This window comes from Mytilus edulis, chromosome 6, assembly GCF_963676685.1.
Source record: "Mytilus edulis chromosome 6, xbMytEdul2.2, whole genome shotgun sequence".
In the NCBI taxonomy this organism is placed as follows: domain Eukaryota; kingdom Metazoa; phylum Mollusca; class Bivalvia; order Mytilida; family Mytilidae; genus Mytilus; species Mytilus edulis.
The window spans coordinates 38,337,700-38,364,483 of record NC_092349.1 but is presented as its reverse complement, the minus strand read 5'-3'; the positions used below and the strand labels follow the sequence as shown (position 1 = coordinate 38,364,483).

The window sequence follows — 26,784 nt, the reverse complement described above, 5'->3', positions numbered from 1 at the left end:
AATTTTCAAATGGTCCAAGTGACAGCTTTTTAATGAATAATAGCAAAAAATATACATTTTGTTTAGCTGAAACATATACAGATCCCTTTCATATCATGTCATGAACTTAATGTCCAACTGTTATGATGATGTGCTAATTATGATTTGTTTATAAATCAGCATCCTATAAGGAGTAAAGGTGCCATTTTTGTAATTCTTTAGTTTTATATTCATAAAGTCATTGTCTAATTATTATGTGTCATTTTATTACTGTCCTTTTAGAAAAAGAATGTCCAATGACACTACATGCCCGCCAATGATCTGTATTTAAAATTACTAACAGTTTGTTCAGACACAGACCCATTACAGACTTAACCTTAAGATCATATCAAATTAATTTTTACATTCTTATCCCCATCCGTTCCAACCAATTAGGTTTTTTATGTATTTTTACAAAGTTCTTTGGAATCTGTAATAAAAATACGTAAAAATAAAATATAAGAGTCCAACTCAACCCAATATTTTCAATTTAGGTGGATGAGAATCTATCAATTAACTTGATCTGGCCTTACCCTAACTTTGGGTCTTTAGCATTGACTTTTTATTACAAAAGACAAAGTCAATAAGTCTTGACTTATTACGACCCAAGCATCAACTTTGCATTAAACAGTCCACATCATAAGCTATCTATGTACAAAGCTGCTTGATGATATCATAACTCTTATATCAAAAACTTAAACCTGAAACTTAACCTGGTTTTTTAACATTGAAATTCTATTAAGAAAGACAAAGTCAACGTGTACCTTAACCTTGCAAGGACAGACGCAAAGACAGAGGAACTATACGTCCAGTTTGCCTTGCAGGCATAGCTATATAGTTCAAAGAAAACATAAGACACTATTTTAACCAACAAGATTGTGTATGGCCTTTGTTTCTACTGCCGATTTTATTCAATATTAATGGCATATACATTGCCCAGTAATAATATTATAATGTTTTATGTCCAATACCATTTTAATTCTTTCAACTTTACTTATCACAAGATTAAAATGTACTATCTCCAAACTTGAAATATGAAATTGCCGAAATAATATATACTTGATCAGATTTCTGAAAAGGACAATTTAATCAGATGTGTTGGAACTAGTATTACGCATACTTTTTGCATAGCTCTTGTTTTATATGACTGGATATCAGACTGTCCAACTTTAAATGCCATTTTCTCAGTTTTAGAAAAAGGGGACATAAAACATTATAATATTCACACGACGAAATAAGGTCTCGATGCTGTCAACTTGGGCAATATCATCATTAGTTCAATCGAAAATACCCCCTAAAATTTTCAATTACAAACACGTGTTGCAGGATCTCAATATTGACGACTTCAACTCTAAAACCTCCTGATTGCACCTGTGCTAGTTTTCCATTCTTATATAATTCGGCTGGCCACGTTATTACCGGTGACCTCAACATTGTCAATAATACTTTCCTGCGAAATGGTTTATCCAAAGGTCCTAAGCGCGAGAAGGAAGACGTAGACACTCTTTTCGACTGGATTAAGGCAGTGAGGTCGTTAATACAAATCAGAATTAAGAAACTGAATGGGTCTATCAATGCCCATGCTACGTCAATCTTTAAAGACCCAAATATTGCAAAACACCTATCATACCTCCATGACAAATATGATGTTGTCCCCGCAGATAAAGCCCCAAACATCGTTTTTGTGTGTAAAACTCATTATATTAACTGCTTGATAAACGAATAAGGTATTGACAATTCACTTGGAAACTCAACATATACCCTCACGACACTTACCAAAGAGGAAATCCTGGATAATCATAGGTTTGTTCTGTGTTCCTTTGGAATTTTAACCAAAGATGAAGAACTGGATCTCCCATCACCGTATTGGATACCTAAACTACATAAGTGTCCTTACAAACAACGGTATATTGCTGGGTCTTCCAAGTGCTCCACGAAACCTCTTTTTAAATTATTAACATCAATTTTATCAGCAATCAAAACCTGGATTAAAAGTTATTGTGATACTGCCTATTCTATATATAGAGGTGGTGTGAATCAGATTGATACTAAAAAATTCCAAAGATCTTTTAGAGTACATACAATCTAAAACATTTGACTTTTCTGCACTTTACACAAGTATTCCCCATTCCAAACTAAAAGACAAATTGAAAGAGTTGGTAATGCTTTGTTTCATAAAAAAGATTGGCCAACGTAGATACAAGAGAGGGATAAATCCTACTTTGTAAAAAATCACTCTGATTCAAACAAAAAAAATCTCTGAAACTGACATTATCAAAATGCTTGATTTTTTTATTGACAACATATTTGTTACGTTTAGAGGACGTGTTTTTCAACTATCGGCATTCCCATGGTAACCAACTGTGCACCTCTTCTTACCGACTTGTTCATTTATTCTTATGAGACTGACTTCATACAGGAACTTCTTGACAGAAAGAAAAGAAGTAAGCAGTATCTTTTAAATTTACTTTCTGCTATAAAGATGATGTTCTCTCACCAAAAAATTCAAAATTTGGTGACTATGTTGAACGCATCTATCCCATCGAACCAGAGATAAAGGATATAACAGATCAGAGCCTGTACAAATTCTTGATAAGTCGTATTTGGGAATGTCACAGTCGATGACAGGAACAGGTTGTACCTACGACACTTGAAACATGACTGTGGTAATCGTCACAGATATTCTCTATTCCATGCATAAAGTATTTATAATGTATGTGATTCTCCATTGTAAAACGTGTCTATGTACAGGAATGACAAAGTATTTTTTTTTATTATTATTTAATTTGAAACAAATATGTCAGTCAAAGTCTAGCAATCTCAACCAGAAGGTGCTAATTAAATATCAGGAAAGCATGTTGAATTCATTTTATTCCTAAAGAGTTCTGGTAAAACAACTGAGTAAAAAAATGGCAATAGTATTTAACGATGTTTAAATCTCTTAAACCCATGTAAAAGCTTACAATCAAGGTGGAAACAATAGAAACGGAGGGAAATGCATTAACTCTAAAAGAATCAGTAACTGCTGTGTCGGCAGGGTAAGCGTCTGCCTCTCTGTTTGCGCCTAACTTATGGTATATCCAGTCTAGTCTCATTGATGTTACTTTTTTCATGAGACTTTTAAAAATAAAATATTTAGCATGAGAATATTTTATCAGTAACCATTTTATCTTCAAAATTAAAATTTGACCCTTTTAAAACCCATACATAAAAGATAAAACTAGAGGCTTTCAGGAGCATGAATAACGCAATTGTCAAACAAAGGAAATATTTAAATCATAAGAGCATTACCAGCCATTTTTAAAGCATTGAGTGATGTGGAGACCAGGTTAATTCAAGAGCTATTCTCAGAATATATTTTTTTATGGCCATCATTTAAGGACAGGTTAAACTAAATAAGGAGTAAATAAAACTATTTCCTTGACTTTTTTTCTGGATATCTTGTCGTGCTTATAACTGCTATCGTTTCTTAAGTTGGTTACTAACTTTTCGAAATAATTAAGTAAAAAACATTAATAAAAATAGAAGAGACCAATAAGACAATCACGATTAACACATACTATCAAAAATTAGTTTTTTACACTTCGTTATATATTATGTATACTGACCCATTATTCTTTTATGTGTTTAGATTTAAATTCATTTTGATGACAATGAAAAGAACAAAACTATCAAATAACTAGTTTAAGAAGAAAATAAAAGTGCTGTTCGTTTGCTTTTTGTGTGTTTTTGCTGTGCATATCATGAATCGATACCCTATATCATTTGTTTTCATTATAATTTGTATTTTAATGTTACATGTTTATATTGTTCATTGTTTATTGTTTGCTTGTGTTATTTTGTGACAGTCCTATTTTCATTTTTATTTTATTTTATACTTTTTCTATCTTATGCTTATCTTATATTAAAAAATGCCATTATACATGTTTTATGTATTAAGTAAGAAATCCTACTCATAAATGAAAACTTCGAAAAACGCACGTTTTGATAATCTTCAACTGTTGCTTAATCGAAAAAAAAAGTGCAGACAACGATACCCCTTTTTTTATGTTTTGTACTTTCTGCACTTATGGAGACATCTCAAGCAAATTAGTCAAAACATGACGAAGGGAAAAATTTTTGCACAAACATATATAATCAGGCAGATGAATAATAAAAAGTACATGAATAAATGTAAAACAAATGAGTTATTTGATCATTTTAACTTCGTTCATACCCTACCATGAAGCTATGCCATAGACAACCCTCAACTAGAGACCAAGTAACGTAGAGGTTAGCTACTATGGTCACCGCACGGCCTTTAAAAATTAGCAAACCCATACCACAAAGCAGGCTATCCCCAAATTGCCAAATAGAAATCAATTCAAACGAAAAAACTAATGACATGGCATGACTTATGTAAAAAACAATAAACAAACAATAAATACGATATACAGCGACAAATGACAACCACTTTATTAAGGTTTTTGCCTTCGGACAGGCGCATACTGTTAAGCATGTTTGCGGGCGATCGATCCCTCACCTTACTCGTGATAGTGATGTGACAGCACAACATAAGAACAAACCATAAAAATCAGTTGAAAAGTGTGTAACATGTTTAACTCATCAGAACAATACAGAGCACAAAACAACTAAGAAAACACCGAAGACACAAGATAGAATTCTGAGATTACTCACAGTTACTGTATGAAGTTAGTTCAAATCCGATAATACTAATAACAAAATCACGTATCTAAGACTAAAACCAATTCAAACTTTTTAAGAGGAAAATATATCAAAAATAAACGAAATGCAATTAATGATAAATCAAAATAATTAAAAAAAATCCTTAAAAAAACAAGGGAAATTCTAATCAAACTGAAAATTTCATCAAAAAATATGAAAAAATAATCTCGAAATTCTTTTTTTTTAAACTATTTTTTTTTATTAAAAGTAACACGAAAAAATCGAAATGTTCACTGACTGTACCTCATTTTACTAATGTATTCTATTACTTGATATATTTTTGTATTTGTGTAACATGTAGATGTTAAAATCTAAACCGATGCAAAACAGCCGTTTTATTTATGTAAAAAGTCACCAAAAGCGATTGTCTTCTAGTGCGAAGAACCATATATCTACCTAGTCGTTCTGTCTGTATATCACTAGAGCCGAAGCCAGTTTACGTGGTATACATATAACATATAGGTACATGTATAATCAATATATACTAAATATATATTACAAAAATATACGATCATGACAAAACAGACAGAAGTTTTAAATACACAAAAAATAAATACATATAAATATAATTCCAAATAGAAAATATTTGTAACAAATGAATTACAAATCATTTTACTAAAAACAGTCATTTCTGAGCTGCAGTGCTCTAAATATATATTTTCCCAAGTTGCACAAGTCTTTTACATTAGTAGTGCTTAATAATTGTAACAGTTTATAAACAGATGGCTTACGCCAATAATATGGTTTAATCAAACATTCACGCAGATTAGAATATAATGGACATGATAAAATAAAATGCATTTCATCCTCAATATCATCAATACACAATGTACAATGTATCAAGATCCAGTCCTTAAGAGGACCCCATAATCCCTAATGTTGTTTTAGTCTAATTACCAAATGTTGGAGAAACGTGACCACACCCAAAATTTTACGGGAACCTGTGTGATATCCGGTAATGGCGGAAAAATAGCGATAAGGTGTATTAATGATTGTTTTTTTGGGGTTTTTTTTTTTTTGGTATTTCCTGTCTTTTTGTATTACTTTATAAACGTAATCAACGATGGCACCACTATTTCTTCGTTTTCTATGTGCAGTTTACTATCCACATCCGTATACTGAAATGTCCTAGTGCTAGTTTAAACACGTTACCTTTATTTTCTAAGGTCTGCTTTTGTCTTACAGCTCAGCTCTTCGCGCTTTTAGATCTAATACATCCTTTGCTTTCACATCTTGGACTGTCAAAGAAAAATCTAAAAGAGCTCTGTGGTGTTATTATATACATATAAATAAAAACTTTCATTTGTAGTATTAACATTGCTTTACATACATGACATCGTTGACAAGAACGGCGTTCCATATTTAACTGAAATCACAGATTATATAAATTTTATGACATGTCAACATGGTAATATGTATGAAGAAATAGTTTCTGGAAATCAATACTACTCAGTTTAGAAAAGTAATTTTATATTTGTTAATGATCTTCATAGTAACATTGCTTTATACATGACATAGTTGACAAGAACGGCGTTCCATATTTGACTGAAAGCACAGATTTTATAAATTTTATGACATGTATGTAAACATGGTACTATTTATGGGGAAATAGTTTCTGGAAATCTTCTATGCTGCTCTATTTAGACAAGGTAATTTTTATAAGAATGAACTATACTAAGTATTCCTTAATATTCTACCATTACATTGGCTGCTACCTTACATATTTTCTAGTTATAGGTTAATATACATTTTACTTTTGGTTTCGCTTATTTCATCCAACTCCATAACCCATTTTTATTATAAAAAGGACCACTTAAAACAAAGTGTATCTAAATTGCAAACAAACTTTCTTGAAAAGTTTAAAAGGCAATCGTGAAGTGCGTTAGAAATCGGAAGTAATATTTATTGGTTTTAGAAACGATTTGTTTGTTTCGTCACTACTGTATGACTGTATCAATGATATTATTATATATATATACTGTTTAACAAATAAAGGCAATAGTAGTACATCAATGTTCGAAAGTCATAAATCCATTTAGAGAATACAAATCCGGGTACCAAACTAAAACTGAAGAAAACAAATATAAGAGGAAAACAACGAAATAACAGAAAAACTCAAGTGCAACAAAAAACTAAACAACAATGCGACACACACAGATTCGAACTATAAGATAACAATTGCCATTTTCCTGACTTGGTACAGGACATTTTGAGAAAAAATTGTGGGTTGAACCTACTTTTGCGGCTAGCCAAACCTCCCGCTTTTATGGAATTGTTAAATATAACACTCAATTGACAACATGATATGACAGGAATACATTACAAAAAAAATGGAAGAATATTCAGGACAGAGAAATACACAAATTAACAATACAATAGAACATTACGACATGTTAATAGTTTTTAAAGGTACAAGGTTTATAATAACTATACGCCAGACGCGTGTTTCGTCTACATTAGAATCATCAGTGACACTCAGGTCAAAATAGTAAAGAAAGTCAAACAAAGATGATGAGCATTGAGGACCCAAATTCCAAAAAGTTGTGCAAATACGGCTAAGGTTATTTGCCTGGGATAAGAAAATCTTTAGTATTTAGAATAAATCATATTAACTTTATGCAAACAGTTAATTTATAAAAATGACCATATAGTTGATATGCATGTCATCATGGTAGGAGTGACTAACCACATAATAAAAACTAACACGTAATACAACCTAGGTATACACATAAAAACAGCACAGCGGAACCACACAATACATGTCACCCGACTAGATCGAAGTACAAAAGTGACGTCACAGGTAAATTTCCAAACAATTCCAAAAAAATAGGATTTAGTTCAAGATTATGTTTGTAGTAATGATATTTGATATGTTTTATAACAATAAAAATTACAATACTATAATTATAATAAAATTGTGTTAGCAATTAGATAACTAATTGTATTATCTAGCTATGTCGTTATTTCTTCTAAATCAAACTGTAAACCAAATACATCGTGTTTACAACTTACAACTTACAACTCCCGTTAGCGCCATGTGTCGCATAGGGCGCGAATGGAAGCCTTCCATCTGAGTCTGTCTGCTGCTGCTTGTTGTGCTTCTCCCCATGTTCTCCATCCAAATTCTGTTCTTTCCTTATCTACCATTCGTCTCCAAGTTTCTTTTGGTCTTCCTGCATTTCTCTTTCCTGGTGGTGTCCATGTCAAGACGATTCTACAATCATTCCATGGGTCCATCCTCAGGATGTGACCTATCCAACTCCATCTCCTGATCTTAATGGTGTTGGTTATGCTGCACTGACATGTTGGCTTTTTGTAGCAGTTCTGAGTTGGATATCATAGTTGGCCAAAATATCTTAAAGATTCTACGCAAGTTCCTGGTGTTGAAGGTGTTAAGTCTATCTCCATCTCTCTTGCTTACCTTCCAACATTCTGCCCCATATAGCAACACTGATATTACATTGCTTTTATAAATTTTCATTTTGGTGTTACTACTGTATTGGTTTGATGTCCATATTTTTCTTAGCTTATAGTATGCTTCTCTTGCTTTTTTAATTCTATTCCTTATGTCGGCTGTTGCATTGTCGTTGGTATCTATGACCGATCCAAGTTATGTGAAGCTGTCTACTATCTCTATTTCTTCGCTGTTCAATGTAATAGGCTGGATGTTGTTTGCCTTTACACACATTATTTTACTCTTTTTCTTGATTATTTCTAAGCCAGTTGTTTAAGCTATCTTTTGTATATCATTTGTTTTACCTTGCAGCTGTGTTCTTGTTGCTGATAGGAGAGCAATATCATCTGCAAAATCAAGATCTTCTAATACCTGTAGTCTTCCACAGTTGATACCACACTTTTTCTGTGTTGTTTGCTTCATTGTCCAATCTATAACCAGTAAGAAAAGGAATCCAGACATTACACACCCTTGTCTGACTCCTGATTTAATGTGGAACCATTCCGAATGTTTACCCTCATGTTCGACTACACAACTGAAGTGATCATAAAATGCTTGTACCATCCTGATTATTTTACCTGGTATTCCATAGTTTGCCATGATCTTTTTTAAGGTTTCTCGATGGATAGTGTCAAATGCTCTTCTGAAGTCGATGAAGTTGATAAATAGGGGGCTGTTCCATTCAATGCATTGTTCTATAATATTTCAAAGGATGAATATTTGGTTGATACAGCCTCGACCTCCTCTGAACCCAGCTTGTTCTTTACGTAGTATGTTGTCAATAGCATCTTTAATTCTGTTGATGATGATTCTTCAGAGGACCTTCCCAGGTACAGATAGTAAGGTTATTCCTCTCCAGTTTTCACACTCTTCTAAATTTCCTTTTTTTTGAGAGTTTGATTATAATTCCCTTTTGCCAGTCTGTTGGTATTTCTTCCTTGTTCCAAATTTTTGTAAATAAATGGCAAAAGACTTTTGCTATTGTGCCTACATCAGTTTTCAATAGTTCAGCTTGTATGTTGTCAATACCTGGAGCCTTACCATTACTGAGTGCCTTTATACTCTTTATTATCTCTTCTATGGTTGGTGGTTCAATATTCATATCGACAACATCTGAAGGCTGAATATCGGCTAGTACTGGTGGATCTTTCGCATTTAAAATCTCTTCAAAGTGTTCTTTCCATCTCTCTAACTGTTCCTTCTGGTTGGTTATTATATGTCTCTCTTTTGACTTTACAGGTCTGTTCCCTCAAATGCTGCTGTTGGAAATTTTCTTACTCAGCATATATAGCTTGTTCTGCTCTCCTCTATTTGCTGCCTCTTCTGCACTTTTTGCAATATTATCAATATATTTTCTCTTATCATCTCTGGTACTAAATTTTACCTCCTTTTTCTTATCCTTATAATCTTTCTCAAGCTTTTCTTTCTGTCTTTGTGATCTTGTAGCATTGATTTTTTGTTTTATCTGTTTACGTTCTTGTATTTTGTGGATACTGTTGGTAGTAATCCATTCTGGTTGTTTTCTGTCTTTAAATCCCAATGTTTGCTCACCAACCTCACATATTGCTTGTTTAATATATATCCACTGTTCTTCTATGCCTTCTGTTTCTCCCAATACCTGGAATCTGTTCCTTAACTCAAGTTTGAACTCTTGTGCAACTTTTGGTATCTTTAGCTTATCTGTGTCATATCTTTTCTTCTGTCCCTGATTTACTCTCTGTCTACAAAGTTTAAGCTTAACTCTGGATATAAGTAGTTCATGGTCACTACCAACATCAGCACCTCTATATGACCGTACATCTTCCATAGATCCTCTAAACCTTTTGTGAATCGTGATGTGATCAATCTGATTCTTGATGTTTCCGTCTGGTGACGTCCGTGTATAGTTATGAATATCTTTATGTTGGAATATGCTGGAGCAAATTACAATATTGTTAGTCTGACAATAATCCCGAAATAGTTCTCCGTTCTCATTGATAACACCATACCCATTCTTCCCCATTACATCTTCATATCCAACATTATCTGATCCTATCTTTGCATTCATGTCACCCATTACAATTATCATATCATGTTTATGAACTTTTGCTGTTGCATCGTTCAAGGTTTGGTAGAATTCCTCTTTTACTTCATCAGAATCGTCATTCGTTGGTGCATAACACTGTATTATGGTCAACTTTATATGTCTAGAAAAAAATCGAGCTGTTATTATTCTTTCAATAATAGGTTGTCATTCCATGAGTGTTTTTCTGTTTGCTTTTGATATAATAAGTGCTACTCCATACTCATGTCTTTCTGTTTGTCCTGAGTATAGCATAGTCTCACCACCTCTGAGGTTGATTTTTCCTGTTCCGGTCCAACGACATTCACTAATACCCAATACATCAATTCCATAGTTGTTCATTTCATTTACTACCTGGTATGTCTTTCCAGGTGCATACATTGTTCTAACATTCCAGCATCCGACCTTGATCTGTTTTCTAGGGTGAACCAAAGGTTCCCTCCTGATGTTTGCTTCCAATTGATTCTGGGTTTGGCCAACATCATTCATTAAACCTTCTAACTGATTTCTGTTTTCTGGTCTCACCTCGGTATTTCCCATCAGAAAAGTCGTTCTTCCATTTCGCGTTTCTGTAACTTTTAAAGTTTTTTACAAGGATAGGTTGTTGGCCTAACGCTCAATCCCCAACCTGGAGAACCAGAGAATCTTTACTCAATGTTTCTTTCCTATAGATCCATTGCCGACCAAGGCTGACGAGTCAAATCTACCCGATATTTTATATCAGAGTTTTCCTCTCCTATATGAATTGCCTTTCAAGGTTGACGACTTTCATCTAGCCGGCTATTAACCCATAGCTGGGGCAAGGTTGGTGAGTGCTAGGACGTATCCACACGCCGTAGAGCCTACACACTTCATCTCTAGGGTCCTTGCTACTCCGAGATCCTCTACAGTAAGGCCTAGGACACAAGGTCCTAGTTACCGTGTGCTGTCGCAGGGAGGCACTATAGAAGTCTTGTTAGTGTAGAGGCTATGTACTGGCAGGAAAGACTTACGCACTCGGCTTTCTTTTCACCTATGAATATAAGCTATCCAGTGGCAGTTTAAGAGTCTATGACTCCCAACTGCACTAGGCGCATACACAATTAAACCTGTGGCAACACCACCAGCACACCAGTGCAAGTTAAGATGCCCCAAAATAAAATCTTATAAATGAACTAGGTGATTAATTATTTTTACCCTTACACACGAATAGAAAATAAAAAAGTTAGAACTACTACTACAAAGGATAAATAAGAAAATTAACAATATTCTATCTATATATCAGTAAACAAATACAACATCAAAACTGAATGCATGATTTTTGGATAACAAATACAAAATAAATCATTGCCCGTCTGTCAGTGGTGTATAGTCTATATAAATCATACAAGACTTAACTGCATGGGAGGAACATCTAACATTTCCCAGATAGATATAAGATGATGCGGTATGAGTGCCAATGAATCTCCACATCCAAGTCACAATTTATGAAAATAAACCATTATATGTCAAAGTACTTCTTCAACACGGAGCCTTGGATCACACCGAACAGCAACCTATAAAGGACCCCAAAAAATAACTAGTGTAAATCATTCAAACGGGAAAACCAACGGTCTAATCTATGTAAGAAACGAGAAACACTTGGGAACCACATCAACAAACGATAATTACTATCCATAATAATCATACAAGTATTTAACTGGGAATAATGTCGAACATTTCCCAAGGCCAAGATGCTTTTATTTTGTCTAGGTGGGGTGTTTTCTCACACCTTCTGTACGTCTGCAAATACAGAAAATGTTTAACCTTTTGTAAATACAAAATGATGATATTTTCATATCGATATTACACTTCAATTCATAAATATATTAATTGATTAAAAATCCCTGTCATCATAACAGTATAAATTTAAACGCAAGCTACATTTCCGTCATTGGTTTACCTTAACTTAAAGTTAGAAACAAATTAAATCATTTCGCGAAGACTGCTTCATAATAATATTGTCTGACAACTTTTTTTTAGAAATATAGAAACGATGGCATCCAAAGGACAGTGTGATCCATGCACTGAACAAGGAACATCTTCACCGGCAGTCAAATTCTGCTCCGACTGTGAAGAACGGTTCTGTGAAAATTGCATTGAAGATCACTCTAAATTTAAAGTGTTGCGATCTCATCATTTGATCGACCTGTCTGCAGCGGGATCTAAAATTCCTACCTTTCAAAAATACTGTGACGTTCACCCGGATGGCCTATTGGATTTTTTCTGCACACAGCATGAAGTTGTTTGCTGTAGGTCGTGTATGCCTTTGAAACACCAATCTTGTCAAAATGTTTTTCCTTTAGAACATGTTTCAAAGAATGTAAGAAATTCAGCAGTCTTAAACGATACTTTAGATGCAATGGACAGTGCTTCAAAAACTTTGACAGGTTTGATGGACGGTACAAATAACAATATAAAAAAATTAGAAGATGATGAACAAACCATACTGAGGGAATTAAAAAATGTTAAGGAAAACCTAGTAAAACAAATAGACAAACTTGAGGAAAAGGTCATCAAAGAACTTTCTAGCATAAAGAAAGAGAAAGAAATTAAGTTTAAACGAAACAAAACCGAAATAGGAGAACTAAAAGCCAAAGTTCAGGAAATACATGAGCAGGTAAATTTCCTTAAAGAACACGGATCCAATAATCAACTTTTTTTGGCTATGCGGCAACAGGAGAAAAAAATTCAATCAATTGATGTTCGAGTTAAAGAGATGACATCTATCTTCGTTGGGGCTCGACTCGCCTTAACAAGCATACATGATATGAAAATCGACTCCATTGGCTCGGTTGAGGAAACCCCGCTACCATGTGCAATCAAGCATATACCAATGAAACTGAAACAAGCACAGGCAAAGCCAGACAACAGTAACCCCATTACCAGCATGCAATGGAAGAATCAATTAAACCTTCCCTTTGGAACAGACTACACCTTAACAGGAATAGCAATAACTGCCGACGATAGTCTACTTTTATGTAATTATGATAACAATGGGAATTTGCATAACTATAGCAGCACCTATGCTTTTAAGTTTAAAATACCGTTATACTATGCATATGATGTTGCAGTGATACCCGATACAGACAAAGCCGTAGTCACACTTCCAATCAATAATAGTATTCAGTTCATCGATACGGCAAAAGCGGTGTTAGGTAACAAAGTTTCAACAGAAGAGAGCTGTTATGGAGTTTGTGCAAATAGGAATAACATATATCTAGGTGGCAATTTTGGAAAGATCATTGTACTGAATTTGCAAGGATCATTTCTAAATAAAATCACAGTTAATGATACGGAAAGCATTTTTTCTTTATGTGTCAATGAAACTAATCAGCAACTTATCTGTCGAAGCTCGAGCAAACTATGGTACGTAAAGCTGACTGGGGAAATCGTGTATCAGACTGATGTAACAGGAGCAGCGGGATTAGCCCTTGACAGACAAGGAAATGTTTATTATAGCATGAGGGAGTCAGATGAGATTCGTCGAATAAGGAAAGATGACTTTTCGAGTGATGTTGTGTTAAAGGCGAGCGACAAAATTTCACGGCCTTATACGATAAACTTCAACAAAGAATCTACAACATTTTACGTGATTAATAATGACAGGAAAACTGTCCAAATTTTCAACTGCAACTAGTATCTTCCAAAGAAACTATATATACCTATGAATAATAAGTTTACAATATCGAAACATATTTTTTGTTTGCTAACAAAAATCGATTTTTTTGTAAATAATTTGTGTTAAGTACAGTAACTCTAGATACTTTTATTTAATCTTTCACAGTTGTTATTTATTAAAATGCTGTTTAACACTCATGCATTGCTACGCAGTGTCAGCTGCTTTTTTACCCACGAAATACTTGTGTAGGCGGTTGTTAAATTCAATCGTTGCGATTCATATTAAGGTTATCAATATATTGACAAAACTAGCTCGGTAACATAGCTGACTATGCGGTATGATTGGCTTTGTTTCCATAGGACATTATTACCCACTCACGCTATCACATTTCCGTATAAAATGCACCGCAAAACAAATAAACAAAAACAACTCGATTAAAACCCTAATTTAATAAAGATCATTTGGATTAAAAAATCAATCTTAACATTATCTCATGGGTAATTATACTGCACATATATATATACCGAATGTTTACTGTGAATTAAAAACCCTCGGCCATTTACACTGTTTATGATAATTTGAAGGATTATATGTTTTGGTATAGTGATAGCAAAACAATTGCAGCTTATCTACACGAAGATTTCCTGGGTTTTTTTTCTGGCCATATAGAGCATGGATATTCGCTGAGATAGATAACTGTATACCAGTCACGGAGGCAACACTAGAAACGGCTTGTGTTATATTGTTCAGAGGCGGATTTAGGGGGGCAGCCCCCCCCCCCCCTTTTGGGAAAAAATTTGGTTGCTTATATAGGGAATCATTGAAGTGTGACTGGAGCGGGCCTCCTCTTAGGTCAGCCAGTGGGCCCCCCACTTATGTAAATTTCTGGATCCGCCACTGTTGTTGAATAAAAAAAAGTTTTGCTTTATTGACATAAATGAAGATGTACTATAAAGCTACATATTGCGTTATCAGTTTGTGTTTTTGTATATAAATAAAAGATAAGCAGAAAATTGTATGTTTGATTCTTGATTAATAATAGTGCATGCATTTTTAGGACGAATTGACAATGATACAACAGGTAGGTTCTATAAAATAGAGGATCAACAAGGATGATATATATAAGGCGGGAAATTTGTAATTATGTAAAACGAGTTATAAGTAAAAGAAGATAGTTAAACTGAGAAAATCATGACATGAAGCTTTCAACTGAAAATGAAAACATACGAAATTAAAAATAAATTAAGCAGAAGCACATGTACAGGAGAGATTTAACTCGGTAATTTTAAAATTTGAACCAATTATTAGACGCTAACCAGTCATTTATGTTAAGAATTGGGGAATGCAGGAACATGATTTTTTAAACTGGATGTTAATCAAATATTCGAAGAAAAATTACTTCCCCTCCGAAACATTGTTTTAATCAAAATTCATAAGCAACCAATTTTTATAAAATATTACAAAATCACACAACCCCATCAGATGAATAATCGGTGCAGTACCCTGCAGCTACCAAAACCTTTATTTCTACATGCACACTGTCCGTTATAGATCAAACAAAACTATATATTTCAATCGGCTGTAATATTTATTTGGATCATTTCCGTTTTCTTAATCGAGAAATCACACCTTACTCAGTCTCCAAATCACACCTTTCTTAGTCTCCAAATCACACCTTACTTAGTCTCCAAATCACACCTTACTTAGTCTCCAAATCACACCTTACTTAGTCTCCAAATCACACCTTACTTAGTCTCCAAATTACACCTTACTTAGTCTTCAAATCACACCTTACTTAGTCTCCAAATCACAAAATACTCGCTGTTCTTAATTAACTGATTGGAATATTTAGTTTAATACCTATGAATATTTATTCTTGATCAGGGGATATTGGAACCACCCTTTTTGACGATGTATGCTTCTGAGGGGGGGGGGGGGCATATGGTTGGAACCCTTGTTAATATGGTTGGATCGACCCCTTGGGACAAATTGTTATATATACTTCAATACTTTGTTTGGCGAAAGACTTTCTCATTGTCAATGGTTAGAATAACAAATGTATAGATTGAATGTCAAAATATATTCAATCACGGTGATTAATGAATTCAGAGACATCTAAGAATTAAGCAGAAGAAAGATGACTGTTATACCTTAACCAACACCACCGCCACGTAACCCACCCCCACAAAAAAAAAACCAACCCTACACCTCTACATCCCCTTTTTTTACACACATATAAACACACGAATAACTACACACAATCGTACAAGATACAAATTAATCGTTTCTTGAAGATTGCATGTATTTTTATTAATTATGAACGCCTTAAACCTCATTATTGTATGCTGTTACACTAATTAAAAGCAGTATAACACCATAAAAAATCTTATTATCGGGATATATCAGTTTGTTTTGGGGATATTACGTTATTCTTGTATATCTCGGGAAATTGTGGTACCCGCCGTCATAGGCGGATCCAGGGGGGGGCCCATTTCGTTGGAAAAATTTGGTTGATTAAATAGGGAATCATTGAAGCATGACTGGAGCGGGCCCTCCTTAGGTCAGCCAGCGGGCCCCCCTTAGGAAAAGTTCTGGATCCGCCTCTGCTGTCGCATCTCCGTATACACACATACATATTTTCCTTCAGAGTGCTATGCAACACACTTAATCGACAGGTTGTAGCGGTATGTTCCTGCATTCCCCTATTCTTAATTCCAATGGCACTAGGATAATCAATAGGTTCCAATCATGAATGGCACTAATTTTGCCCCTTTATTGTTATGAATCACAGTTAATGACCAAACTCAGTAAAGACGTGTCTTAATAATTTGATTGATAAATTCAAAACCACTTATCGTTATCGTGTTATATATCTTATATGATATTTTTTTCGTTAATTTATATAATATCACCTCTTCGCCTTCACATAATTGTTTTTCGGTAATTTTTTGTACATATTAGGCCGTTAGTTAAGTTTCCTCGTTTGAATTGTTTTACATTTGTCATTTCGAGGCCTTTTTATATAGCTGACTATGCTGTATGGGCTTTGTTCATTGTTGAAGGCCATACGGTGACCTAGGCTATAGTTGTTAATTTCTGTGTCATTTAGTCTCTTTTGGAAAGTTTTCTCATTGACAATCATATAATAATAATAATAATAATAATAAATTCTTTATTTAAAGAGGGTAACTCAATTAGAAATAGTCTAATTTTCATTGAATCATGCTACAATATATTTTTATAGCCTACACAGTTTCATTAGATTTGTATATAGTCATATGTTCCTGGCATGTTTGTCTATAAAAAGTTTGGAACAATTCTTTTTGTCGCTTCTTGACGCTTCTTGTCGCTAATTAGTGAGACGTCCGGAATTCACGTTCCATTCGTTACTGGTTTAATATTACTTATCCAACTGGTTTACGAAATTTTACACCTCTTGGCCTCTTACTTGCTCGTTTTTTTTTCGAAGTTACCAGTAAAGGACGCCAGTGTTCACCTTCGACTTTGAACAGCTATAATTCATCAATTTTATAGGATAATCAATAGGTTTTGTAAGTATTTGGGTAATGCTTTAAACAATTAAACATGTCAGGGTTCCATTCTGTCATTTATTTGTGATTGTCATTTTCGGGAAATGATACAAATAACGAATGATGAAATGTCCCTAACAAACAAAAATCATTCTTTGTGTCCACAATAGTTAACTGGAACCATGTAGACGATATAATTGTATGAGCAACAAGTGTAGAGAGCTTTAAACTAGTCCGAGATTACTCTGACGTCCAACGGCTGTTTTGCCAGACAAGCTTGGGCCGTGGGACGTCAGAGCTCGTCCCATATCAAAAAGTGAATATTTGCCCACCCAAAATAGATGCGCTGCTTCGTCGCTTCTTGTGCCAATTTGAGGGCCTTGGAATTATATAAATCAGGCACCAATCTGTTCATTTTTCATTTATCTCTTCATTTATGTAAGTTTCACCTACCTGCCAACCTTTATTTTTCCATATTTTAAGGTTCATCATAAGGAATTGAAAAATATGGCCGTGTTTACACCTCCAAAATTACTATGAGTACAGACTAACTGGTACATCCAGGAAAGTTTTAATAGACCTGTCATCAACATCAATCATCATGGTCATTGTTAGTCCAAATAATTCATGATAATTATATGACCTCTGGCAAGGCTATTTTAATTTTTTTCTGGGAACTTTCCTTTGACTTCATTAAGCTGAAACCAATTTTACATCTGAACTTTGAGAGCAAATTTTTGTAAGGGAACTTGGAGACCTTATTTTGATATGAAATATTCATTGCTGGCTAGAAATTTTTACGCAGTTACAAAGTCCTACCTTTTTGTGCTTATTGATACAAAATATTTCCAGAAATATCGAAAAGAAATGATAGAACAAGATACAATTCCATGATCATGATGATCTGATGATATCCCAGAACTACCAAAATTTGTCACTTCCGAAGAGTATAAAATATTAAACTTGGTAAAATTTGATGTACCCAAATTTTTGGATAATATGAATCGAACGTTTCGAAAATTCAGGTCCATCAAATTTTACCAAATTTAATATTCACTGGAAGTGAGGTCCTGGCACGTCATAATTATTTGGACTAGGTCATTGTCATTGACAGAAACAAGTGTCTGTGCAATATTGGCTATTATGCATAAAGTTGTGCATTTGATATAATTATATAATTACATGTATGCAGGAGAGCATATTTGTTGATTCACAAAGAAAGAGTTTGATTTATTGTTGTGTTGTGCTTTGCTTTGTAAAACGAAACAAAAAAATTATATCACATGAAAAGAGATATTAAAATAATGAATCTTAACGAAACAAGCAATGACAAATATAAACATTATGCAGTTACCGAGGTGACTGTAAAGTATCCAGTGACAAAATTTACTTGTTTTAAAATATGTATACAAATTTGTTTATGCAAGATTTAAAAAAAAAAATCAATGTATTAACACTTAAATTTGTGTTAATGTAATGATCTGTAATGTGAAGGACGATAGGGGGGATCATGTTCGCCTTTATACAACTGGATATGAAAAAAAGGGGAATGTAACTGAGATTAGTAATATTGTGAAAATCTATAACCAGAGAGTTCAAACCCTCATTCATTGTCAATCTCAGGATCTAAAGGAAACACTCTAACTGATTGATCCAAAGAAGATCTACCATGTCTACTCTAACTCAACCAGTTTCACGAACTTTACATAAAATTATAAAATTGAACATGCAAATGGGGAATGTGTCAAAGAGACAACAGCCCAACCAAAGAGCAGAAAATAACCCAAGGCCACCAATGGGTCTTCAGCACAGCTAGATAATCTTGCACCTGAGGAATGTTATTTATCAAGGAGAAATTATTTTGTAAACATTTGAATTAATGGAATATACATACATACAACTTTACAACTCATAACATGCTTAATGAGAAAAGCAAAATTTGACAATTTCATGACAGACATTTGTAAGCTCTGACGATGACTGCATGTACAATGTATTTTTAAACTCTATCAACTCTCATTTTCCAGGTTTCAGGCAATTACAACCAGTGTAGAAATGGTCTGAAATATGATTTGATTTTTCTTACAGAATCATGACAGTTGTTTCAAAGCTTCCTAAAGAATATGGATATGTAGTCCTGACGGGTGTTGCTAGTACATTTTTGTTGCAGTGGATGACATACAAAGTTATTGTGGCAAGGAAGAAATATAAAATTTGGGTATGACACTTTTCATATTATATATATATATATTGTATGAATTTATATTTATCATTTTCAGGAAAATGACAGTCGTATCAAAGATTCCAAAGGAGTATGGCTATGTAGTTTTGACAGGAGTTGGAAGTACCTTTCTTATTTATTGGATGACCTACAAAGTTGTAGCTGCCAGAAAGAAATACAAAGTAGAAGTATGGATCTTTGAAATATGAAAGTCAAATAGATTTATGAATCATTTTATTGCAGAAAAGGGTCGAAACTTCATCTTTTCATACCATGTATGCTAAAATGCTTGTTTATTGTAATCAGTCAGGGGACTTACTTAAACAAGTGATTTTCTAAATCACTGATTCAAGTAACATTATTTCCATAAAGGTTGGAAGTTAGAGTTGTCTTTCTTAAATAATCACCTATTTAAGTAGTACAAATTAATCACTAGAAGAAGTGATTTAATATTAGTGTAGCATTAAATATAGAATAATAATGATCCAGGAACTAATTATGTTTGTAAACTTATCAGAACCAACATTTGTGTTGTCTAGGATGACCAGGTCATTTCAGGTGATGACCTTGTACTGAATCTAGGATAATGACATAAAAATCACTTGTTTAAGTATCAGACCTCAATTTCCTTCCCAAAAATCACTTCTTTAAGTATCATTCTTTTAATAACCCCCACTAATTTCAACATCCCCGAACAGTGAAATTTTTATCGCGAACAGTAGTATTTTATTACATAATCTGAAAGATGAAACCTTGAACTTCACAGGAAAAATACTCCCACTGCTGTGAAAAATCTTTGAAAAAAGTATCAGTTCATTATGTAAAGCCATTATTATAGCATTTTTTCAACTAAAATAGAATTTTCAGGTAAATGATAGGATCAAAGGCATAAACCTTGCTTCTTAAAAGAAGCAAAAAGTTCATATTTTTTAATTTTACCAATTAAAAGATGTTATTTAAACCTATGTGTTTAAAATTTTGAAAAAAACTACAAAATCCCAATTTGTGACAAAACCTCGAATTTGCTACTCAAATAAGTGATTTAAAAATCACTTATTTCAGTAAGTCCCCTGACTGGTAATTATTTACTTTTTGTTTTTGTAATTTTTTTTGGATTAAATTTCATTTCTCTGAAACATTATAAGGTTCTGTATATTGTGTATATTTAGTCCAAATTTTATTTTTATCAAATAAAAATAATGTAACTAAAGGCACACATATAAGCCACATCTTGATTTATAATCCTGATTATATTGAAAACCAGTTGCAGTGTTATTGGATATAGATCTTTAACATGTTTAAAAAGTTATACATTTGGTAAAAAAAAAACATTGCAGAAATAATTAAAAACCAATTATTCAGAGAACAATTGAAGGTCTTTCCACCAATAAGGATCTATTTTGATATGAAAATATTAAAATTCAGTTGAAAATGTCAGTTCCTATGGCTTAATGATGTATAAATATGAATTTTGAGCAAAGGTCAAAATCTAGAATGTCAAATTTACTGATGACCTTGACCTATATTTCAAGGTCATAAACCAGGGACGCCAAATAAAAAGACCCTATGTCTGTAATATGTATAGTTAATGAGTTATATCACTTTACGTTTAATTCTTAATATAGGAGGGGCAAAAACTCCCATTTTATGTCTACACACCCTTTTAACCAAAATATATAAGTTACGACATGTCGCAACTAACAATTTAGTAAAAATAATTTGTCGGTATCTTATAAGGTTAATGAAAATTAGTGAAAATAGGCCAAAATCAAAATTTAGAATATGACCTTGACCTTTGACCTTTACCTAATTTTAATTTTTTTGGACCAATGATCTCAAAACAAAAGACCCTAGGTCTCTATCACTTATGGTTTTCCAGTTTAAAATACATTTCAAAATTTCAAATACAAAAGGGGAACTAACTCTCATATGGAGTCTCTATACGGCTTCTGTCAAAATAAAACAGAACATCCTGAGGATGTAACGAGCAATTTGGTAAAATAAATTTGTTGTAATCTTTTATGGTTGCGAAGGAGTAGTGGCCACAAGAAAAACAGTGTTTGGGGAGATAACTCTTACAACGTAAAGTATTTGGTTACGCAGTGGTCAGTTTTAAAAGTGCATACGCTTTACGATATCATATTCCAAATATCTAAGCGACATCTTTTGAAACATTAATACTACGCAAGAAAAGAATTAGGCGGAAGAATAAAAAAAAATTAATAATAATTAAAAACCAATTGTTCAGAGAACAATTGAAGGTCTTTCAACCAATAAGGATTTATTTTGATATGAAAATATTAAAATTCAGTTGAAAATGTCAGTTCCTATGGCTTTATGGTGTTTAAATATGAATTTAAATCAAAGGTCAAAATCTAGAACGTCCTATTAACTTTTGACCTTGACCTCAATTTCAAGGTCACAAACTAAGGACATCGAATCAAAAGATCATAGGTCTTAAATATGTATGGTTAATGAGTAGTATCACTTTACGCATAATTTTAAATATAAGAGGGGCTAAAACTCCCATTTATTGTCTACGCACCCTTTGAACCAAAATATATAAGTTACTACATGTCCCAAATAACAATTTTGTAAAAATAATTTGTCGATATCTTATAAGATTAATGAAAATGAGTGAAAATAAGCCAAAATCAAAATTTCGAATATGACCTTGACCTTTGACCTTGACCTAATTTTCATTTTTTTGGACCAAGGACCTCAAATCTGAAGACCCTAGGTCTCTATCACTTATGGTTTACTAGTTAGAAATGCATATCACTTGAATCAAATGAAAAAGGGGGGATAACTCTCATATGGAGTTTCCGGATAGCTTCGGTTAAAATTAAAATCCTAATCCTGAAGATGTAACGAGCAATTTGGTAAAATAAATTTGTCGTTATCTTTTACGGTTGCAAAGGAGTAGTGGCCACAAGAAAAACAGTGTTTGGGGAGATAACTCTCACAACGTAAAGTTTTTAGTTACGCCTTTGTCAATTTTTAAAGCGTATAAACTTTACGATATCATATTCCAAATATTTAAGCGACATCTTGTGAAACATCAATAATACGCAAGAAAAAAGTTAGGCGGAAGAAAAAAAAAAAAAATAATTAAAAACCAATTGTTCAAAGAACAATTGAAGGTCTTTCCACAAGTAAAGATCTATTTTATTATCAAAATATTAAAAATCAATCTAAAATGTCAGTTCCTATGACTTTATAATGTATAAATATGAATTTAAAGCAAAAGTCAAAATCTAGAACGTTCTATTCACCTTTGACCTTGACCTCAATTTCAAGGTCACCAACCAAGGACCTCAAATAAAAACACCCTAGGTCTGTAATATGTATGGTTAATGAGTTACATCACTTTAGGCATAATTTTAAATATAAGATGGGCGAAAACTCTCATTCATTGTTTACGCACCCTTCCAACCAAAATTTATAAGTTACAACATGTCGCAACTCACAATTTAGTAAAAATGATTTGTCAATTTCTTTGACGGTTGTTGAAAATAAGAGAAAATAAGCCAAAATCAAAATTTAGAATATGACCTTGACCTTTGACCTTGACTTTATTTTCATTTTTTTGGACCAAGGAACTTAAATCCAAAACCCTAGGCCTATATCACTGATGGTTTACCAGTTAGAAACGCATATCACTTATATCAAATGCATAAGGGGAAATAACTCTCATATGGAGTCTCCGGATAGCTTCGGTCCAAATGAATATCCTAATCCTGAAGAAGTAACGAGCAATTTGGTAAAATAAATTTGTCGTAATCTTTTACGGTTGCGAAGGAGTAGTGGCCACAAGAAAAACAGTGTTTGGGGAGATAACTCTTACAACGTAAAGTATTTTGTTACGCAGTTGTAAATTTTTAAAGCGTATAAACTATACGACATCATATTCCAAATATCTATGCGACATCTTTTGAAACATCAATACTACGCAGGAAAAAATTTAGGCGGAAGAAAAAAAAAAAAAAAAATAATAATAATCAGAACAAATTCAATAGGTCTTTCCACGGAAAGGTGGAAAGACCTAATAATAATTAAAAACCAATTGTTCAGAGAACAATTGTAGGTCTTTCCACTAGAAAAGATCTTTTTTGATATTGAAATATTAAAAATCAGTTTGAAATGTTAGTTCCTATGGCTGTATGATGTATTTATATGAATTTAAAGCAAAGGTCAAAATCTAGAACGTCATATTAACCTATGACCTTGACCTCAATTTCAAGTTCACAAACCAAGGACCTTAAATCAAAAGACCCAAGGTCTTTAATATGTTTAGTTTATTAGTAATATCACTTTACGCGTAATTCTAAATGTAAGATGGGCAAAAACTCCTATTTATTGTCTGCGCACCCTTTCAATTAAAATATACAAGTAAGGACATGTCGCAACTAACAATTTATGAAAAATTATTTGTCGATATGTCATAAGGTATTTGAAAATAAATGAAAATAAGCCAAAATCAAAATTTAGAATATGACCTTGACCTTTGACCTTGACCTCATTTTTATTATTTTCGACCAAGGACCCCAAATCTAAAGACCCTATGTCTTTATCACTTATGGTTTACCATTTAGAAATGCATATCACTTAATTTAAGGGAAAAGGGGGAATAACTCTCATATGGAGTCTCCGTAAAGCTTCGGTCCAAATGAATATCCTAATCCTGAAGATGTAACGAGCAATTTGGTAAAATAAATTTGTCGTAATCTTTAACGGTTGCGAAGGAGTAGTGGCCACAAGAAAAACAGTGTTTGGGGAGATAACTCTCACAACGTAAAGTATTTTGTTACACAGTTGCAAATTTTTAAAGCGTATAAACTATACGATACCATATTCCAAATATCTAAGCGACATCTTTTGAAACATCAATAATACGCAAGAAAAAAAATTAGGCGGAAGAAAAAAAAAAAAAATAATAATAATTAAAAACCAATTGTTCAAAGAACAATTGAAGGTCTTTCAACCAATAAGGATCTATTTAGATATGAAAATATTAAAATTCAGTTGAAAATGTCAGTTCCTATGGCTTAATGATGTATAACTATGAATTTTAAGCAAAGGTCAAAATCTAGAACGTCCAATTAACCTATGACCTTGACCTCAATTTCAAGATCATAGACTAAACATCTCAAATAAAAAGACACTAGTTCCTTAATATGTATGGTTCATGAGTAAAATCACTTTACGCATAATTCTTAATATAAGAGGGGCGAAAACTCCCTTTTTTGGTTTACGCACCCTTGCAACCAAAATTTATAAGTTACGACATGTCGCAACTAACAATTAAGTAAAAAAAAAATGTCGATATCTTATAAGGTTAATGAAAAAAGGTGAAAATAAGCCAAAATCAAAATTTAGAATTTGACCTTGACCTTTGACCTTGACCTAATTTTCATTTTTTTGGACCAAGGATCTTAAATCAAAAGACCCTAGGTCTCTATCACTTATAGTTTACCAGTTAGAAATGCATATCACTGATATCATATATAAAAGGGGGGATTACTCTCATATGGAGTTTCCGGATAGCTTCGGTTGAAATGAAACAGAACATCCTAAGGATATAACGAGCAATTTGGAAAAATAAATTTGTCGGTTTCTTATACGGTTGCGAAGGAGTAGTGGCCACAAGAAAAACAGTGTTCGGGGAGATAACTCTTACAAGGTAAAGTTTTTTGTTACGCGGTGTCAGTTTCAGAAGCGTATTAACTGTTCGATATCATTTACCTTATATCTAAGCGATATCTTGTGAAACAAAAAAACAGCGAAGGAAAAAAAAGTTGGCGGAAGAAAAAAAAAAAAAATAAATAATAATTAAAAACCAATTGTTCAGAGAACAATTGTAGGTCTTTCCACTAGTAAAGATCTATTTTGATATTGAAATATGAAAAATCAGTTTAAAATGTTAGTTCCTATGGCTTTATGATGTATTTATATGAATTTAAAGCAAAGGTCAAAATCTAGAACGTCATATTAACCTATGACCTTGACCTCAATTTTAAGTTCACAAACCAAGGACCTTAAATCAAAAGACCCTAGGTCTTTAATATGTTTGGTTTATTAGTAATATCACTTTACGCGTAATTCTAAATGTAAGATTGGCAAAAACTCCCATTTATTGTCTGCACACCCTTTCAACCAAAATATACAAGTAAGGACATGTCGCAACTAACAATTTATGAAAAATTATTTGTCGATATGTCATAAGGTATTTGAAAATAAATGAAAATTAGCCAAAATCTAAATTTAGAATATGACCTTGACCTTTGACCTTGACCTCATTTTTATTATTTTGGACCAAGGACCTCAAATCTAAAGACCCTATGTCTTTATCACTTATGGTTTACCATTTAGAAATGCATATCACTTAATTAAATGGAAAAGGGGGAATAACTCTCATATGGAGTCTCCATAAAGCTTCGGTCCGAATGAATATCCTAATCCTGAAGATGTAACTAGCAATTTGGTAAAATAAATTTGTCGTAATCTTTAACGGTTGCGAAGGAGTAGTGGCCACAAGAAAAACAGTGTTTGGGGAGATAACTCTTATAACGTAAAGTATTTTATTACGCAGTTGTAAATTTTTAAAGCGTATAAACTATACGATACCATATTCCAAATATCTAAGCGACATCTTTTGAAACATCAATAATACGCAAGTAAAAAAATTAGGCGGAAGAAAAAAAAAAAAAAAAATAATAATAATTAAAAACCAATTGTTCAAAGAACAATTGAAGGTCTTTCAACCAATAAGGATCTATTTAGATATGAAAATATTAAAATTCAGTTGAAAATGTCAGTTCCTATGGCTTAATGATGTATAACTATGAATTTTAAGCAAAGGTCAAAATCTAGAACGTCCAATTAACCTATGACCTTGACCTCAATTTCAAGGTCATAGACTAAACATCTCAAATAAAAAGACACTAGTTCCTTAATATGTATGGTTCATGAGTAAAATCACTTTACGCATAATTCTTAATATAAGAGGGGCGAAAACTCCCTTTTTTGGTTTACGCACCCTTGCAACCTAAATTTATAAGTTACGACATGTCGCAACTAACAATTAAGTAAAAAAAAAATGTCGATATCTTATAAGGTTAATGAAAAAAGGTG

The 26,784-nt window shown here is 33.0% G+C and overlaps 3 protein-coding genes across 6 annotated transcripts in view; 2 read left to right on the top strand and 1 right to left on the bottom strand.

Annotated features, from left to right (window-relative positions):
* Positions 1–6,286: 6,286 nt before the first annotated feature.
* LOC139527619 (uncharacterized) lies at positions 6,287–14,106 on the top strand. Its single transcript, XM_071323152.1, has 2 exons — positions 6,287–6,392; positions 12,261–14,106. The coding sequence occupies exon 2, from the start codon at positions 12,274–12,276 to the stop codon at positions 13,915–13,917; it is 1,644 nt and encodes a 547-aa protein (XP_071179253.1). The 5' UTR covers positions 6,287–6,392; positions 12,261–12,273; the 3' UTR covers positions 13,918–14,106.
* Positions 9,447–10,253, bottom strand: LOC139526384 (craniofacial development protein 2-like). Its single transcript, XM_071321524.1, has one exon. It carries the CDS (start codon positions 10,251–10,253, stop codon positions 9,447–9,449), a length of 807 nt encoding a protein of 268 aa, XP_071177625.1.
* Positions 14,107–17,290: 3,184 nt separating the features above from the next.
* The window catches only part of LOC139529071 (glutathione S-transferase 3, mitochondrial-like), a 31,943-nt gene continuing 22,449 nt past the window's right edge, over positions 17,291–26,784 (top strand). Inside the window, exons 1-2 of one of the 4 annotated variants that reach the window (XM_071325316.1) lie at positions 17,291–17,450; positions 19,709–19,838. In XM_071325316.1, coding sequence (XP_071181417.1) covers positions 19,713–19,838 — 126 coding nt within the window. In that variant the 5' untranslated portion in view covers positions 17,291–17,450; positions 19,709–19,712. Of the gene's footprint in view, positions 17,463–19,517; positions 19,839–26,784 lie in introns of all 4 variants that reach the window. The other 3 variants (XM_071325319.1, XM_071325318.1, XM_071325317.1) reach the window with 3 other exon arrangements.

Bases quoted from the DNA above. Each gene is read 5' to 3' on its own strand.
- LOC139526384 (XM_071321524.1), bottom strand. From the start codon at position 10,253: ATGGGTGACATGAATGCAAAGATAGGATCAGATAATGTTGGATATGAA.
- LOC139527619 (XM_071323152.1), top strand. From the start codon at position 12,274: ATGGCATCCAAAGGACAGTGTGATCCATGCACTGAACAAGGAACATCT.